Source organism: Photinus pyralis, unplaced genomic scaffold, assembly GCF_008802855.1.
Source record: "Photinus pyralis isolate 1611_PpyrPB1 unplaced genomic scaffold, Ppyr1.3 Ppyr1.4_LG2, whole genome shotgun sequence".
In the NCBI taxonomy this organism is placed as follows: domain Eukaryota; kingdom Metazoa; phylum Arthropoda; class Insecta; order Coleoptera; family Lampyridae; genus Photinus; species Photinus pyralis.
Window position 1 is genome coordinate 41,233,224 of NW_022170403.1, and position 16,311 is coordinate 41,249,534.

Consider the following 16,311-nt stretch of genomic DNA (forward strand, 5'->3'; position numbering starts at 1 on the left):
TTTAAAGAACAGAAGGTACACCTCGAAAACAAAAGGGATGTAATTTGGGGCAAATACTCTGGCACGTTAATTTTCGATTTTTCATCACTTATTGCTATGGTTACAACCCTCAAGAGACGAAAGATCAAGTTGTTCGAATTTCCTTGCCGGAATTTGGGTCCATGATCTTTTTCGATTTAGTGTGTTTTGTTGTTTCAAAATCTTATTTATTTTTTTTTTTATCTATCGTAAAGACTAATGCCGGTAAGGATGCAATTAAAATACTTTTCTTCTTGTGAAAGTATACAATATATATAGATAATATAACCTAAACCTGCTTTAGAAAAACATTTGAGATTATTACTTTATTTTACAATAAAAGGGGGTTGAACTTCCCTTCTTCAAACTAAATTTGCCTTTTTTTAAGTTAACTCGAAAATTCTCGGTTGCTAAAACGCGAATGGATCCCAAATCTCCCAGAATGAACTTCCTTTCTGACTTAATTAATAACCGCCTACAAAATGGCGAATTGTTAACGTAGACGGACACATTTAATCGTTAATTCGTTGCTTAAATCGCGCGCTACGAGTGCAATAAAATATAGGGTCCAGTGTGCTTCTCTACGCGAACTTCACACTAGAATGACATGGAAGTTAAATCAAACCGGCAACGTTTAAAAAATGGCGATTCGAATGGCTATTCCCTTCAAATGATAAACAGATCTCGCTTAAATTCGAAGTCGACGAGTGGCGCGTGAACAAACATCTAAAGCAGAGCTCCCTTACATTAGTTGTAAACAACGCTATGACCTGAAGTACAGTAAGGAAGGAACACAAAATAAAACAATAGTATAATTCGTATTTTGAATGTCTTTGCATTTTGATCAGTTATTTTAATAGTCTCAAATGAGCCATAGTGAAACTGTTCTCAATGTATAAGATAAATTATTGCAATTGATTGATAATAAAGCATAAGGCCTCAAAACATGATAGCAAATACGAGTTAAACGCGAAGAACTGGTAGGGTTACAAGCAGGTAACAAAACAAGGTAGCTGTACAACAACTGACTCATCTTCTATTGAAAGCAAGATTGAAAATTACATGACCTTGCTGGTTAAATCAAACTAACGACAAAATATGTGGAAATCAGTGAATCGTAACTCATATATCGCACATAGACTCTAAACTGAAGAGTTTTTGTTAGTAGAATCTCGCCCCCGAGATAGGTAACGTACCCTTGGTTCGGGGATATCAAGCCTATAATTGATAGTGGAGGTCAGTCCCGGCATTTGGCGTCGTAACGAATTTGGTTACAGTTATTTGCCACCCCCGTGGCCCCCTGGTTTTCAGCGAAAGTGTTAGTTTACAAACAACAAGTCAGTACACACCTAAAACAATTCGATAACTTCAACATATTTAAAATAATGATCAGTATTTATATGAATATTACTTCTAGGCAAGACCATGTAATCGAAACATAAACGTTTTAGTCTTCTTGCGGAACGTTTTTTACTCGACTTTTACTTCAAAGTTTTTTTTTTTACTGAAATGATCTTATACCCTTACAAGAACAATGCGCTATGGAAACTAAAAAACGCAGAAACTACCATCTTCAGTTCAACCAAATGCTTACAGATTTATTCTTGAAATTCCACTATTCACATAATTTATTGCAAAATCAGTCCTCTAACTTTTGACACCTTGTAAATTTTCTATGATATGTAATACCCAAACTTCCCTAATTTCAAAAAAAATTCAACTGTACTATCTCTGTGAAAAAAATTCGAAAAAACGAATTCCAAATTTCGAGCTACCGTTACACACTTTCTATGAAAATCGTTCATTTCAGATATGATTTTCATCTTCCCTTGCTTTTCATGAGCACTTGTCAAATTGTTATTGACAATATTGTTTAAAGGAAGTTTAAATAAATTAATTTTGTTTTTTAAAAAATGAAGAATTCACTACTTGGGAGAAGAGGGGCCTTAAAATCGTGTACACTAATTCCACCTATCTCCTCTCCTCGCCATATTTTCAAGTAAAGTATTAGTCGAAACAATGAGGCTCGATTCAGGCCGACTCGAGGTAAAAACTGAGGAAACCATAGGGCTTGTCATATGGTCGACGAATGAAAATCCCAATGCGTGTTTAGGTTTGCATTAAAAATGTCTGACCTCAAAGGCCTACCACCAGATAATTCTTCCGCAAGAAAAACTCCCACTGGAAACAACTGGTTCTAAAACAAATTTGTTCTTATTGGAATATTCTCCAACAAAAGAGCAATTACTTTAAATACATTTGTTTAATTTACGCGAATTGGATTGCCTTGGAGACAACTATTCCAACTACCGGCACATTGTTGCCTTCGGATTGTATTTCTCGGAGAAAACTATCTACAAGTAAACTCGTTTTTGTTCGAAAAGAGTTTCAGCTTATAGATGCGGTTTGATGTTAACTACGAGAAATCGAAACGTTTTTATTTATTTTTTTTATTCACTATCTCGTTGCCCAAGACCGAATGCATCCCAAAAATCTCCCCGTAAAGATCCCTACTATCCTTTCTCATTAACTACCGCTCACAAAACGGTTTCTTATCAATAAAATGCATTTTCTACGAAATGATTTCATGCTTATTCGGTACTTTAAAGTAGATAAGACCCGTTAACACACCCACTTTAGCTCTAGTTACAGCGACATCTCGTGTCCAGACATCTGGACAGTCATTAACAGTGCTCCTACAGAAATTAAAAGACGCAGAAGGGATTAAAGGTCAGTCAAAACAATTTCTATGGGGTCGAGACTCGATTTAGGCCGACTCGATTGAGGTAAAACCATAGGACTTGTTGCCGTGTAATCGGCGAATGAAAATCCCAATGCTTGCAAAAGACGCCGGAGTCACAGGCGACGAAACTTGGGATCCATAAAGTCTCTCCAGTCAAAAAAAGGCAAAATCGCAGAATTCGTCTGGAAAATTAATCGCGACCATGTGTTGGGAGTGTGAGGGAGTTTTATTATTGCATACATGGCCTAAGGTACAATTAATAGTGATTTTTTCATCCAAGTACGGCTAAATGTTTAAAGAAAGACGTGAAAACAAAACCAGAAAATGATTTTCTCTATGGACTGAAACAGCTGGAAACAAACGCTGGACTAAATGTTTTAGTGTAGATAGATGGTAAAGAAATAAATTTTTGAAGTTTTGCACGGTTTCCTTGATAGTAGAAAAAATGCACAGATTTGGCAATCCATGCAATCCCCTCGCTCGCTTTCTGAATAATAAGCGTCGTAACATGCTCGTATTTTATTTATTGGAATTAACAAAACAATCCTTCACATACCAATAACGGTCGAATCGTCACTTGATGCGACACCGTTGTCTTTTCTGCTTGAATGAAACTCGTAACTTTATACTCACACACGAAACCATAAACATTTCCAATGTTAAACATCCGCGAACAGCCAGTTAGTACGTCGGGTACATGGCTAGAATAGGGAAAATACTGCACTTTTTGATTGGAATATGCCACTTTCTGTGGTAATAGTTAATACCAAAAGGCAACTTTTGAGATAGGGAACCACTCGAAAATCCGTGCAGGAAACCAAAATGGTGGCCGTCAAAATGGCGCCATTAGCCGCAATATATATTTTTTGTATCTCTGCTCCTAATATTCCGATTTTAATTTTCTTTTTTTTTATTGAAAGCTCTTGTGACGAGGAAACTTTCTCTTTTTCTCTCAAACTTAAGAATTGAGCACAATTTTAAAAAAGTGTTCTTTTTACGAATTTGAATCACAAGTAAGCTCTTAATTGTGCAATATCCAGGTCTTTCCGACAAAAAAGGCCATCGTTTAGAAATTCAATCGATACAACCCCAAAACTCCTTGTATCTACCCTGCAAGTTCGGAAAATTTCAATCCGCCATGTTTTTTTTTTAGAAAAGATGCGCAATATTTGTTTCATCAGGCACGAGATCAAGCATTATGAAAATTGAAAGGAAAAGCCTCGTCAATTTTTTTCTCTGAAAAACAGAAAATACACTCTGCTTTTAAAGTAATTAAAGAAACACTCAGTATATTAACTTTAACTCTTACTCTCTCTCTTACTTATCCTATTTTATTTAACTAGTTGGTTTAAGCTACGAGGAATGTGAAATTTGGAGTACTTATTTATCAGATCATGGGTTTTTTCGAGGGATTTCTCTCGGGTTTTCTTTAAGAATATTATGATTTCCAAGTTTTAGATACCTATTCATATAAGTTGAATCATTTTTATTATACAGGGAATCCAGCTTCTGTAAGTGGACGATAGAGCCTCAATGGTTGAGATTAATGGTAACGGTTTGTTGGTGAGGGGAAGCCTAAAACGTATTTTTCGGTATATAGGGTGTTCTTGAGGCCAGCCTAACCATTTTGATATTTTTTATAGGTATACCCGGGTATCCCTTAACAAGAGAATTATTTTTGTAGGTCTTATCGGTTTTTTTTCGTAATGCTAACCGCGAGGCTAACCGTTTTCCGGATATGCTTTTTATACAGGGTGAAAATTTTATCTTCAAAACATTTTTTAAAAAAGCTTTTTATGACATCCATAATTATAAAAAGTTTGCTACTCCACGTACATTCAATTTGGGGTCAGTAGCATACTTGTGCACGGTCAAAGGGGGCATACTGTTTTTAAATAGCAACCACTATTTTCTTGACGTAGTGAATTATTTGTCGATACAAATTGATACAATAAAACTCGTTTTTGAAATAATTGAATTTTAATATTTCTTTAGCTAATCGACTTCGAATCGTATAGACCGATTCATCATCAGACCTTAAGAGTCAGAATATTGTGCTGAATAATACAAATCCTTACATATTAACATTTGACGTGGACAAGTTACATATAAAAATCGGGTTGAGCTTACTTGTGATACTTGTGTGCTAAATCCTTAAGTTTTAAAGATAAATGTTATATAACAAAGACACAAGAGCTTTCAATAAAAAAAAAGAAAATTAAAATCGGACTATTAGGAGCAGAGATACAAAAAAATATATTGCGGCTAATGGCGCCATTTTGACGGCCACCATTTTGATTTCCTGCACGGATTTTCGAGTAGCTCCCTATCTCAAAAGTTGCCTTTTGGTATTAACTATTACCACAGAAAGTGGCATATTCCAATCAAAAAGTGCAGTTTTTTTTGGCGTACCCAACGTACTAAGTGAATGATTCAGAGCTACATATTACCAATGAGGGGCAGTTGCAGTAGAGAAACTGTGCATTTCCCCCTGAAACGAGAAACGCACTTTTCAAACTTTCGCTAAAACACACTGGCAAGTAATTACACTTCACAAACAATGACATTGTTTTCGAGTCTGTGTCGGTTTGTGATTTTAAAATTACACAGTCATTCAAGTTGTAGAAAAAACAGAATGAGAAGTGCAAATATTGACGCAATGTCTTTAACTTTTAAACCGCCTTTGTTTAAAAGCAAACAATTCCGGGACGAACAGAAATTTCTCCTCTGGTTCGTTCGACATAATTTATAACAATTAGGTGCTTCGGAGGTAATTGCTCGCGAAGGAAAAAGATTTTAATAATAATAACGGGCGCTGCGAGGACAGGGATTACGGTTCGGTCGTGTATATATCCTTATCGCTTATTGCACCGTTTAATTAACCGGTTTGCACAACCAAATTGCATGCTTCCCTCATAATTAGTATCACCTTCAGAAATATCGTGTTGTCTCGTTTGTCAAAGATTGGGGAAATGGGGGTCTTTGCCTTGATAAAGTGGATTTTAAATGGAGAAAGCTCTCGTGAAAGAATAATTGCAACTGTAGGTACATGTTCGAATCATAAGGGGTTGATGGGGATGAACTCATTGCAAGAAGCCCGATTTGTTTTTGGATAAAACGGCAATACAGAAAATAAGAAACGAAGACAGAAAATTCGTTCTAAAGAGCATAATGCCGCACCTATGCTTGAAACTAACCACAGAATAGGCTAGAAGTAAAAGTAACTGATTGTTATGAAAGTTTTCAAAGACAAACGAGTCCTTTCGAATTATGAGGGAGGCCTATTATGCCCCTCAGAGTACGTAAACTTACAATTTCGCGTGTAATTGGTTCGCTGATGCTCGTTTTATTGTAGTTTCTTAGTGCTTTTGTTTCCACTGGAAGTCCATTGACTCATAAAATAAATAATATTGGTTTATTATAATCCAAAATCTCAATTTCCAACATTAAAATGCAACCTTTTCCCACTTGTAAAACCATCAAAAGAAATCTATCTTCCGAGATCTACGTTTAGCAAACCCTCGACAGCTAATTGCTAATTCTTTATGTTTATTTATTTAATTATTCACTAAATGAAAACGGAACCTCCGATTTAAAAGCTAAATGGATCCGTATATAGCGTGTGGTATTATAACTTGATAAAAATGATAAAAACATAAATATTAAAAGCGCTTTCGCTACTCACTTCGGTGTAATATAAATTTATATCTTGCACACGGTGCAAGTCCGTTCGACGATAATAATCGACCACAATTGTGACTTTCACTCGATGAACCAAAACCTTCCTAATTTACGAACGTTGTTTTAGCCGACATTTCATTTGGACAGACGTGGCGAACTGGAAGATTGAGATAAGGCCCTTTTATTCCTGGCTTTCCAACTCGTAATAAGTACACTTCAGTCTAAATAATTAGATCGGGGTGTATTGATATTGTTGTGCTTTCTTATTGCAAAGTAAATATTATATTTTACGTTATTCACTTATTTCGAAAAATGATAGGAGTCTTAAGGTTTTATTTATGATTCATAACTCTTGTCTTATCCCCAACATTGAGGGAGGAAAACCGTTTCTCGCATCAGCTACCAATTTATTAGTATTTCAGTATGCGAATTTTCCTTTCTGTGAATCAACAATAAATTAAACAATTTCTTTAATAGTATATTAAGATACAAGTGTATAATCAAGTCTTTAAAGCACGCGCAACGAGTTTAAGGGCACGACGCAAAGCGGAGTGCCTTTAACGTTGCAAGTGCTTTAAAGACTAATTATACACGTGTATCTTATAGTATTTTTTTATTATACCTGCAGTATAATTTAAAAATAGGAAATACAATGAAGTCATATTGACGTTATACTCGAATACATGTCTAATTAAGTGGGCTGGGTGTTCGTAATTTCACGATTGCCATGGAAATGTCACTTGACGTTTGCTTATAAAAATCGTCGTCTTTGTGAATAAAACGATTTCCGTTGAAAAAGATAATACACCGCCCATTAAATCGATTGTTGTAAAATCTAAACAAACGTTGGTAGGTGTAAAATCCAACTCCTGTAAAGCCTATTATAAAGTGGATGAATAGGAAGTTACTTACGAATACAGTCTTAAATGCATCCATAATGCTGGCATATATGAAAGAAATGTCAAAGGTATTTAAATCTTCTATATTTTGGTGCATTCATTCAAAACTTTAAAGAAATGCTGCGATTAAAAAGTGGAACCGATTTGGAAGCATGCCCTAAATTACGCGCGTTTGTGAATGCTTCAACCAAAGCATAGGTACAAAAGCCAAAGATATGTTCTGCATTTACAGAAAGCGACCTAAGAGGAGTTTTTATTTCATCTAGATGACAGTTTCAAAAGTCATACTTGAAGTATCGTTACTTAGCAACTTTAAAGCACGTGTGTTTTAAAGGCCCTTTTTCGCACGCATTTGAGTGTTTAAAACAGAGATTGTGATTCAGGTATAATAAAAAATATTATTTGCAAAACCGATCGGACCAAACTTGAGGTTCGGTTCGCTTTCGCTATGACTTGTGCTAGAGAACGGAAACGCAGCGTACAGAATATAAAAATGTAAACACCTTAACACGGTACACGAAACAGCAGAGTGCGACATCAACGAAAAAAGTTTCCAAAAAAAATTATATAATCCGATCGGGCTCATTAGTGAATTTAAACCAGTAATTAAAAAACAAAGACCCTATAGAAAACAAACTCGCAGAAATACATACACGTCCGTTTCACTGCACCCAAAATTCTCGCAATTGAATCTGATGTAGTTGGGAAATGACCAAGTATCGATTTCGTGGTCAACTAGAGGTAAAAATGGTTATTAATTGAAATCGACACGAAAAGCCTGATGTAGTGTAAGTGCATTTTTTGTAAATACGAGAGCTCCATTAACAAATATCGATAGGTTACATCTATATTGCAAATGACTGCGACCTTTTTATTTATTGTGTAATTTTGTTACAGATCATGTACGAGAGTTCACCTGCGGGAAGTTATATTACCGTACGTTTTATTTGGATAGCCAACGTGATTCGCTCTACGTGGGAGCAATGTAAGTTTTTCCTTTACTTCTGCTATGGTTAATAAAAGTTTATTGGTGCGCTTGCATCGCAATTAAAGCAAACACTTATACAAATGGAATCTTCTAATACCAATTAGTGGTAAACGTTTAAAATGGGTCAAAAAGTATAGGTAGCTATTCGTGATGTTTTTGCATAAAGCGTTTAAACATTAATATTCAGTGAAATATTATGGCTATAATATGTTTTTGATTAATTACCAAAAAACACGCGTAATAAGATTCATTAGACAGTACTAAAGGCTCTCCCGTTGTATATTTAATTTTATCAGTTTTTCTTGGGCGTCCCTTTCAGCTAGCACGGGCATATTTTACGTTTGCTTCTAATTAAACGCATCAATTCAATTAGGCCGCTTTTGCAGCTCCCGAAACAATTTCTCATTATTTAAAATTGAGCGAACCGAAGCGATTTCGTACGCTTCTCATTCTTCAAAATGTAAAACAAACGTCGTTAGGTAAAATTGAGTGGATTAATTACGGCTTATAAATTACAATTAAATTGGGCTTCGATATTTTTTTCCCGTTTAGCTTTATTAAATTCTACTCGTTATTTCTCAATTTAAATTACGTGCCTGAAAAACAAGTGCGTTTCAGTTACTACCGTTACTGTTTTGTTATTTTTGAACCGCTTTCTGATTATGATCCGTTGAGCGCACATTTGGTGTTATATTATTAAAAAATTTGTCGGTGTTAAAACTGGCGGCTCTTTGTATACAAACATGAGAAAAGAAATTGAATAAAAATTCATAATTTAGTGCGTAAGAAAATACGAGAACATATAAAATGCATTACGCGCACAATCAGGCGATGTCAGAGAAACCTTCTTCGGGACAAAAACCCTGGCATAGCCCACACAAAGACAACAAAAGCAAAAAAAATCCAACATTTCAAATTGTGTAACAATAAAAATCAGAATCAGAACCACAGTAGTAGTACCGCATGCCATATTCCAATGCCATCTCATCAGCAGCAAACCGCTTGTAAGGTTTGTTTATAAAATAGTAAATTTTTAGTCTCGAAAAGTATTGCTACGAATAAACCATACTGCATGGAATACCTTGCAACAATCTCCGGCAATTCTCCATTTCCCAATTATTTTCCGTAAACCCAACCAAACGGACGCCTCAATGAAAACCAATTTTTCGAACGTGCTCACTTACAATCACGTCGCTATTTTCCCATCTACACCAAAACTCGTAACGAGCCAGTCCCGAAACCCAACAACGACACAATGATCAAAATCCTTACTATGAGCGAAAATCATTCACCGATCTACTCCTACATCTTCGAGAGAAGTAACCGTCACAATATCCGCTAAAATCAATGCAAAAGGCCTCGTCAAATGTTCTGAAATAAACACTCCCAGTATTGACTATAGTATACTTTAAACTTGCAGGTGAAATAGCACCTTGAAATGTGGTTCACAGCCATAATCGATCATTGCGAATTGGAATAAAATAATTTGAAGATGGCGCCATCTTGGTTTTTTAATGGAAACATGGGGCCATTTTTTTATGCCTACAACGCATTTAACATTTACGTACCTATCTGTCGTAGGTACTCGTAGTTTTTGACATGTATCAATTTTTCTAAAACTTTAGAAATCCATTTTATTTTATTGGAGAACGTTTCAGAACTCTTGAGGGGCTATCTGGAACTGAAAAATTTGACCAAGAAAAGGTCCCAAAAATTTCTTTTGGCGCTTGGAATATTAAAAAAAACCTCTTGGTACAAGGTTCCAATATTACAAAAGGTTGAGGAACTGTCCAGAGAATTCTTAACTAATTCCAAGAAATCCCCAAGTAAGAAAGCTCTATATAGCAATCCTAGTCGGAAGATATAATAAATGAGACGCATTTGCGCTAGTTTAGTGCTCTTCTATATTTTTGAGACTTTTTCGTACATATTCCAAGTTCCAAAGAAATACTTTGGGGTCCATTTTCTAAAAATGATGTTCTGGATAGTCCCTCGAGCGTTCTGGAAGTGTGTCTAATATGGTTTTGACTGGGGACATTATAAAAATAATGACGGATTGTTATCTTTGGTACTAAAAACCACAAAAACAGTTTTTCGTAATGGGTTGGTATATAGTTCGAGCTCGACAGTCCTCGCATAACCCCTTAATTATTTTAAAATAGAGTATCGGATGTTACCGTTCTAAAGGGTTGTAAAAGTTTCTATGTACGCTGTTCAGATTGAAGGTGTACAATCTACCTACCTATAAAGTTTAGCATTTGTCGTTGTATGGGATGTATTTGATATGTTTGGTAGAATTTTGAAGTTCTGTGCCTCGAATGACCCTATAAGACGCTGAAACATTTTATAATGAAGTTTTTCATTCAATTTCTTGCGATTTGTTAAACGTTTCCATAAGAAATAGGTGAGAACAATAATTGTTCCAGGAATTTTGCGTGATCTCCCATATTTGCAAACTTGATTTTTCATTATTTAAATGCCAGAACTCTTTCTAAGAACTCGAGATCGGTCCCAATGCTTATTCCTAGTTACTTGGTCTTAATTTTGCAGTAAATATGAGAAAACACAAATAATCTATACCTAACTTTAGTTGTGGGTAGTATTATATTTTATTCGAATATATTGTAGCGAGTATGTCAGACATCGGAGCGTCAGCAGACTCCATCAAGTCTATAAAAGATTAGTCACCGGCGATAAGGGATGAAGGCGGGATGCATTCTTTCCCTGCCATATGATATGCGTTCTAGACTATTAGAGAATATTCCGTAATTTTTTCTAGAAACTTTCTGTTTGCAATATATAAGCAAACTGAAGCGTGTTTATGGAGTTTCAATTCATTAATAATTAATATTCCATAAATAAATCATGTAATTGAATTTACATTACATAGGGGGTGTTTTTTTGGGACCTTTAGTTCCGGGAAAGTGAAATAGTAAGATTTTTAATATTGTACTTAGGAGTTACTCTAAGGGCCGAATCGAAATAAAATATTTTCAAAATGGTGGCACTACCAGAAGTAGCTAGTCATTTATTTTAAACGGCAACCCCTATTTTTTATTGCAGCTTCGGATTCTACCTGAAATTTCGGTTCTTTTGATACCCACAGGATAATATTTACAATTTATGGTTTTTACATAATTTGGCGGATGGGGGATGCTGACGGTACCTTGAAAATTGATTACTTGAAAACGGCTGTAGTTATGACTTTCTTTTAGTGTATTTAAAGGGTGCATACGACCGCACCTATGGAGATCCAAATTTAAGAAATTTCAAAAACTAAAAATTCAGTTTCTGACTTAAAGAAAGTAAAGCTTTAGGTGCGATCGTACGCAATTTAACTTTTTTTAAATTACACTAAAAGAAAGCCCTATTCTTTCTCTCTGCACTGATAAAAATGGGTTGTCATAACTACAGCCGTTTTCAAGTTATCAATTTTCAAGGTACCGTCTGTAACCCCCATTTTTTTAAAAGTCAAAATAACGTAAAAACCATACCATATCGACATATGTGTTTTGAAAATATTTTACATCGATTCGGCCTTCAGAGTAATTCTAAGTACAAATTTGCAAGAGCCTACCTGTTTTGCTTTCCCACAAACGTTTAACTAAAGCTCCCCAAAAAAACCACCCTGTATACTTATATTCGTGTATCAAAAAGTCTTTCAGTAAATTCTTTGTTAGGTATAACTAAATTACTGCTGTGATAAAGGCCAAATTTATCCTGAGAAAGTTTTTAATAATCTTTTAGGGCGTTTAACAGTTCTTATGTTTTCTCAAAACTATAAGATTTCCAAGAGCTTCCAAAAGCCTATATGATGAGTCTTTTATACGAACTTCAAAGGCCTTGAAGATCTTTTCATATTGTTAGCGATCGTTTATAATTTTGTATTGCTGTCTGTCGTCTATCTTTTGGTCTGTCCGTCTGTTCCTTTGTCTGTTTGTCCATCTATCTGCTCGCGTGAACGATAACTTTCTTTAGAAATGCCCGATCGCTTTCAAATTTGGTACACATGTTCCAGAGGACATGTTCTTAGTTAAAAGTAAAATTGATACTTATTTAAAAAAATCGTTTTGCGCATGCGCGATCCAATTTTTTTATTTGTTAGGATATTTAAATGAAATTTTCTATGGAAGCACCCCAAATAAAAGTAAAATAAATTCGAATCAAGAAATTTGTTTTGTGCATGCGCGATCCGATTTTTTTGATTTGTGAAGATATGTGTATCACGTCAACAGGGCGGAGGGCTCCAGCCAGACGGGGCAAGAGCGGGCCTTTGCCCGTTCTTGAATGACGCAATATAGCATACTCATAAATGATCCAATATAAAGAAAGGTGCATTCGGAATTATGTCAAAATGGTAAAATTGGACTACATTCACAATTGTGTACTGTACAGGGTGGCCAAATTTGGTTCTTTGTCTCGAAAACGATAAGTATAAAAAAAAATTGACATTGTAGTATCGATATATTTTCTGAGATAAACTCAATGTTGAAAACCAAACTAGCCTACAGTTTTTTGTTTTTGCGTTATAGGCAAAAAGTGCATTTTTAAACAAAAGCCTATAATTTTTTTGTTGATTAAGTGGAAAGAAAAGGAAATGTTTATTACAAATGATTGTTGCATAATCTACCATTTTTAAAATAAGTATGTATACGGGGTCGATTAAAAATGTTATCGTTTAAATGAAACGCCCTATATGTTCTAATTCAAAGAGCCAGTATATTAAATTCTCTTTTCAAAACTATAGCACACCAAGGATGATATTAAAAAAAAGATGTAAGTGATCAAAAAAATTGAAAAGATTCAAAAACATTTAAACAGAATTTTTAAAGAATAAAAAAGGTTCAAATAATTTCTTTAAAAACTTCTTTTTAATCTTAATTAAAACCTTTACCTGACCCCGTATACTTATTTTAAAAGATTGTAGAACAATTTCGTTTTTAACATCGAGTTTATCTCAAAATGTTTTCAAAATGTTATATGCTCAAAATGAACCTTTTTGATAAAACGTACGAGCTATATACCACAATTGCAGTGTTTGGTTGTTCGACTGCTGTGAATGATCATTTTCAACAGTGACGCGAGTCAAAAAGCTACAAAGGTTTTCGATGTCTCACAAAGGAATGGCTGATTTGATCTTTTTAGCTTTTGGATTTCTTCAAAAAATTAACAAAAGGACGTCAACTACTTTAAGTGGCGATATTAATCAAGAAAGTGTTTAGGATGGAAGATGGAGTTTGATAGTTTGTTATTAAATGAGTAAGGTTTATTGTGTGTTTCCCTGTTAAGCTAGGGGGTGGGGGCATAAATGATATACATAAATTATTATCGTCATTTTTACTGACAACAAAACGTAGTACATGAGGTCTACAAATGACCTCCCACTTTTGTAACACACCCTTGCGTTTTGGATCCCTATGGATCCAGATCTCAATGATAGTCAGTCCGTCTGTCTGTGCACTCATTTGCTGCCACGTGTTCTTAGGCGAAAGGATGAACAACTGAAAAGCTTTTGAAAATATGCTAATTTTGTTATGTATTAATAGTTATTTGCTGGTGAGAAAATTTTAACATTGGAAACTAAAATTTCCTGACAGAAAGTAGGCATGAAAATGAAGGTTTCAGGGCGATTTTGGGTAAATTCAATTAAACGTTAGCTATCAAATTATGCGAAGTGTAGATTTATTGGCCCGCTCTTAATAATCAATCTGGCTACGGGCCTGATAGGGCGTCCTGGCCGAGGATCATCATCCAATGATTCCGGACCATGTTTAAACAATTTTGACCACTTGCAGATAGTTGACTTAGAAGGGCCAGCCAACATTTTTTCAAGGTTTTGTAAGGGATTTATAATAGCCCGATATTTGATTGTATTAATTTCGAAATATTACAACGCCCAACGAAACAAACTGACATAATTAAAAATAGTGTTGGAATTGTTTTGTAAATTGCCACTCAAGTTACCAAGGCAATGAAAAATTGCGTCGAAATTCAAAACGGACCATTTCGGGAATACAAAAACGACCCTTGTGGATCATATTTTCCTAATTCTAAGCAAAAATGGATATTGGAACTGTTTCGTTCTTTCAATACCAGAGTGTACCACTTTTCTAGTTTCAAACTAACATAATTAGACGGTCGTGGTGTGTTTATCAAATTTAAATGAGATATTGCACGCTGCTTTAATGCAACCCAATTTCCTTTGAACCTATTTGGTCGTGTTTACTTAAATTTATAGAAAATGGAGTTCGTCAAGTGTTATTAAATCGGAACCAAAAACAGCGTGTAACTTTGAAAATTTATTCGTGCATATCGTGCTATGATGGAAAATTCGCCGCGCACACCGAAAATGGCAAGCTATTTTTGTCGCATTTCTGTTGTTTTCCCTTTTAGGCAAGATTGACGTAAATCTTGATGTAAACGCGTTAAATCAATACAGGGTATGAATATCAAGTGCTACTTTATCAGATGAATAGGGAATGTACATTTATTTGGTTGTCTACACATGGCCGGGCACGTTCTCAAAAAAAATATTCGATATGAATTTTGATATACCCACCCGATTGAATAAACTTCTCAGTTTACTTCGAACAAAACATCTGGAAAAGGTTTTTTAAACGAATGAGGGAGAGCGCGCTTCCTCCGTTTAGTTGAATTTTTTCAATACACGAGGACCTCGGATCGCGAGGGGTCCGTTGTTTTAGTTACACTACATCCCTACGACAATAAAAAGACTTTCGTGATTGCGTTTAGAATGACGCATTGTCAAAACATGCTACCCTTGGGCTAACAACACGCACCCTCTTATCGAAAATCTTAAATAACTAAAACTCTAATAAACTATGTTATGTCCGGATCTGATAGCGATAAAATATGAAACGGAAAGGAAAACTGAATTAAAAAGCAATCGAGATTGAAACTAACGAAATTTTCATGCCCGATTCCTTCACTTTTATGTGAATTTGATAGTACCCGATTTAAGTGTGTATAATTATTTCTTGGGCGGTCTTAATTGATTACACCAGTCGCATTCGTTTTTCACAAAGCGGTAACTACGAGTATTTATAATAAACATTGACCGTAATAAATAATTTCGGAAGAAACGCATAACAAAAAAGCCTGGAAGACGACCTCTTTTATTACATCTTGGTTAGGGTCGAGTTGTTAGCGGAGGCGGATTTGTTCTTGGATAAAGACATCATTTGAATATGGTAACACTAGAACAATGCACGTGTTGAGCCCTGACGATACATCATCAAAAGTGCCAAAGCGGTGACATTACATTTCATATGACTATGCCCAGTTTGAATTTCATGCAATTCGGTTCATAAATGGCCAAGATGACAAAAATTCCTCTGATCTACAAATTTGATTGGATTTCATCGTAATCGGTCCATCCGTTCTCGACGCACAAAAAAAAACATAAAAAACTAACAGAAACACGACTTTAAGGAGACCAACGGACAAATCTAAACTGCGCATTCCTTCGAAAAATCCAGTACTACATTATTACAACTTTCTAATTGAAAAGTTCCGTTTACGTGGACTCGACACGAGAATGGCGAAAGTGGAGAGTATCTCGCCATCTCCATTCATTTTAAATGGCTGTTAACACCTGAACTTGCGAAGAGGCTTGAATTTTACATTACCTAAAGAGTCCTTCTTAATCTATCCCACCACCTTTTCATTACATGCCGATCGCTCTTATAAAACGCCCCCTTAATTACGTTAGCCCGTTATCGACAAATTTCTCATACGTAGCCGCCGATAATGAAACGGGCGGTGTAAAGCTCTCGCATAAAGCTTGTTTGTTTAAAGCTAGTAATGAAGGGGTTTCCGGCACAATGCAGTTGTTGAAAACAATGCGATTTGAGCGTACACTACCATCCTTGTTTTCACACCTCTGCACAGAACAAAAGGGGCTCAACAATAACGCCAAATGGGCAATGTCGTTACTGACTATATGCACTCGACTCGCTATC

At 35.4% G+C, this 16,311-nt stretch overlaps 1 protein-coding gene across 1 annotated transcript in view; it reads left to right on the plus strand.

Moving 5' to 3' along the window:
- The first annotated feature begins 8,231 nt into the window (after positions 1-8,231).
- LOC116164015 (semaphorin-2A-like) overlaps positions 8,232-16,311 on the plus strand; it is a 174,041-nt gene continuing 165,961 nt past the window's right edge. Inside the window, exon 1 of the mRNA XM_031478141.1 lies at positions 8,232-8,326. Coding sequence (XP_031334001.1) covers positions 8,325-8,326 — 2 coding nt within the window. The 5' untranslated portion in view covers positions 8,232-8,324. The remainder of the gene's footprint in view (positions 8,327-16,311) is intronic.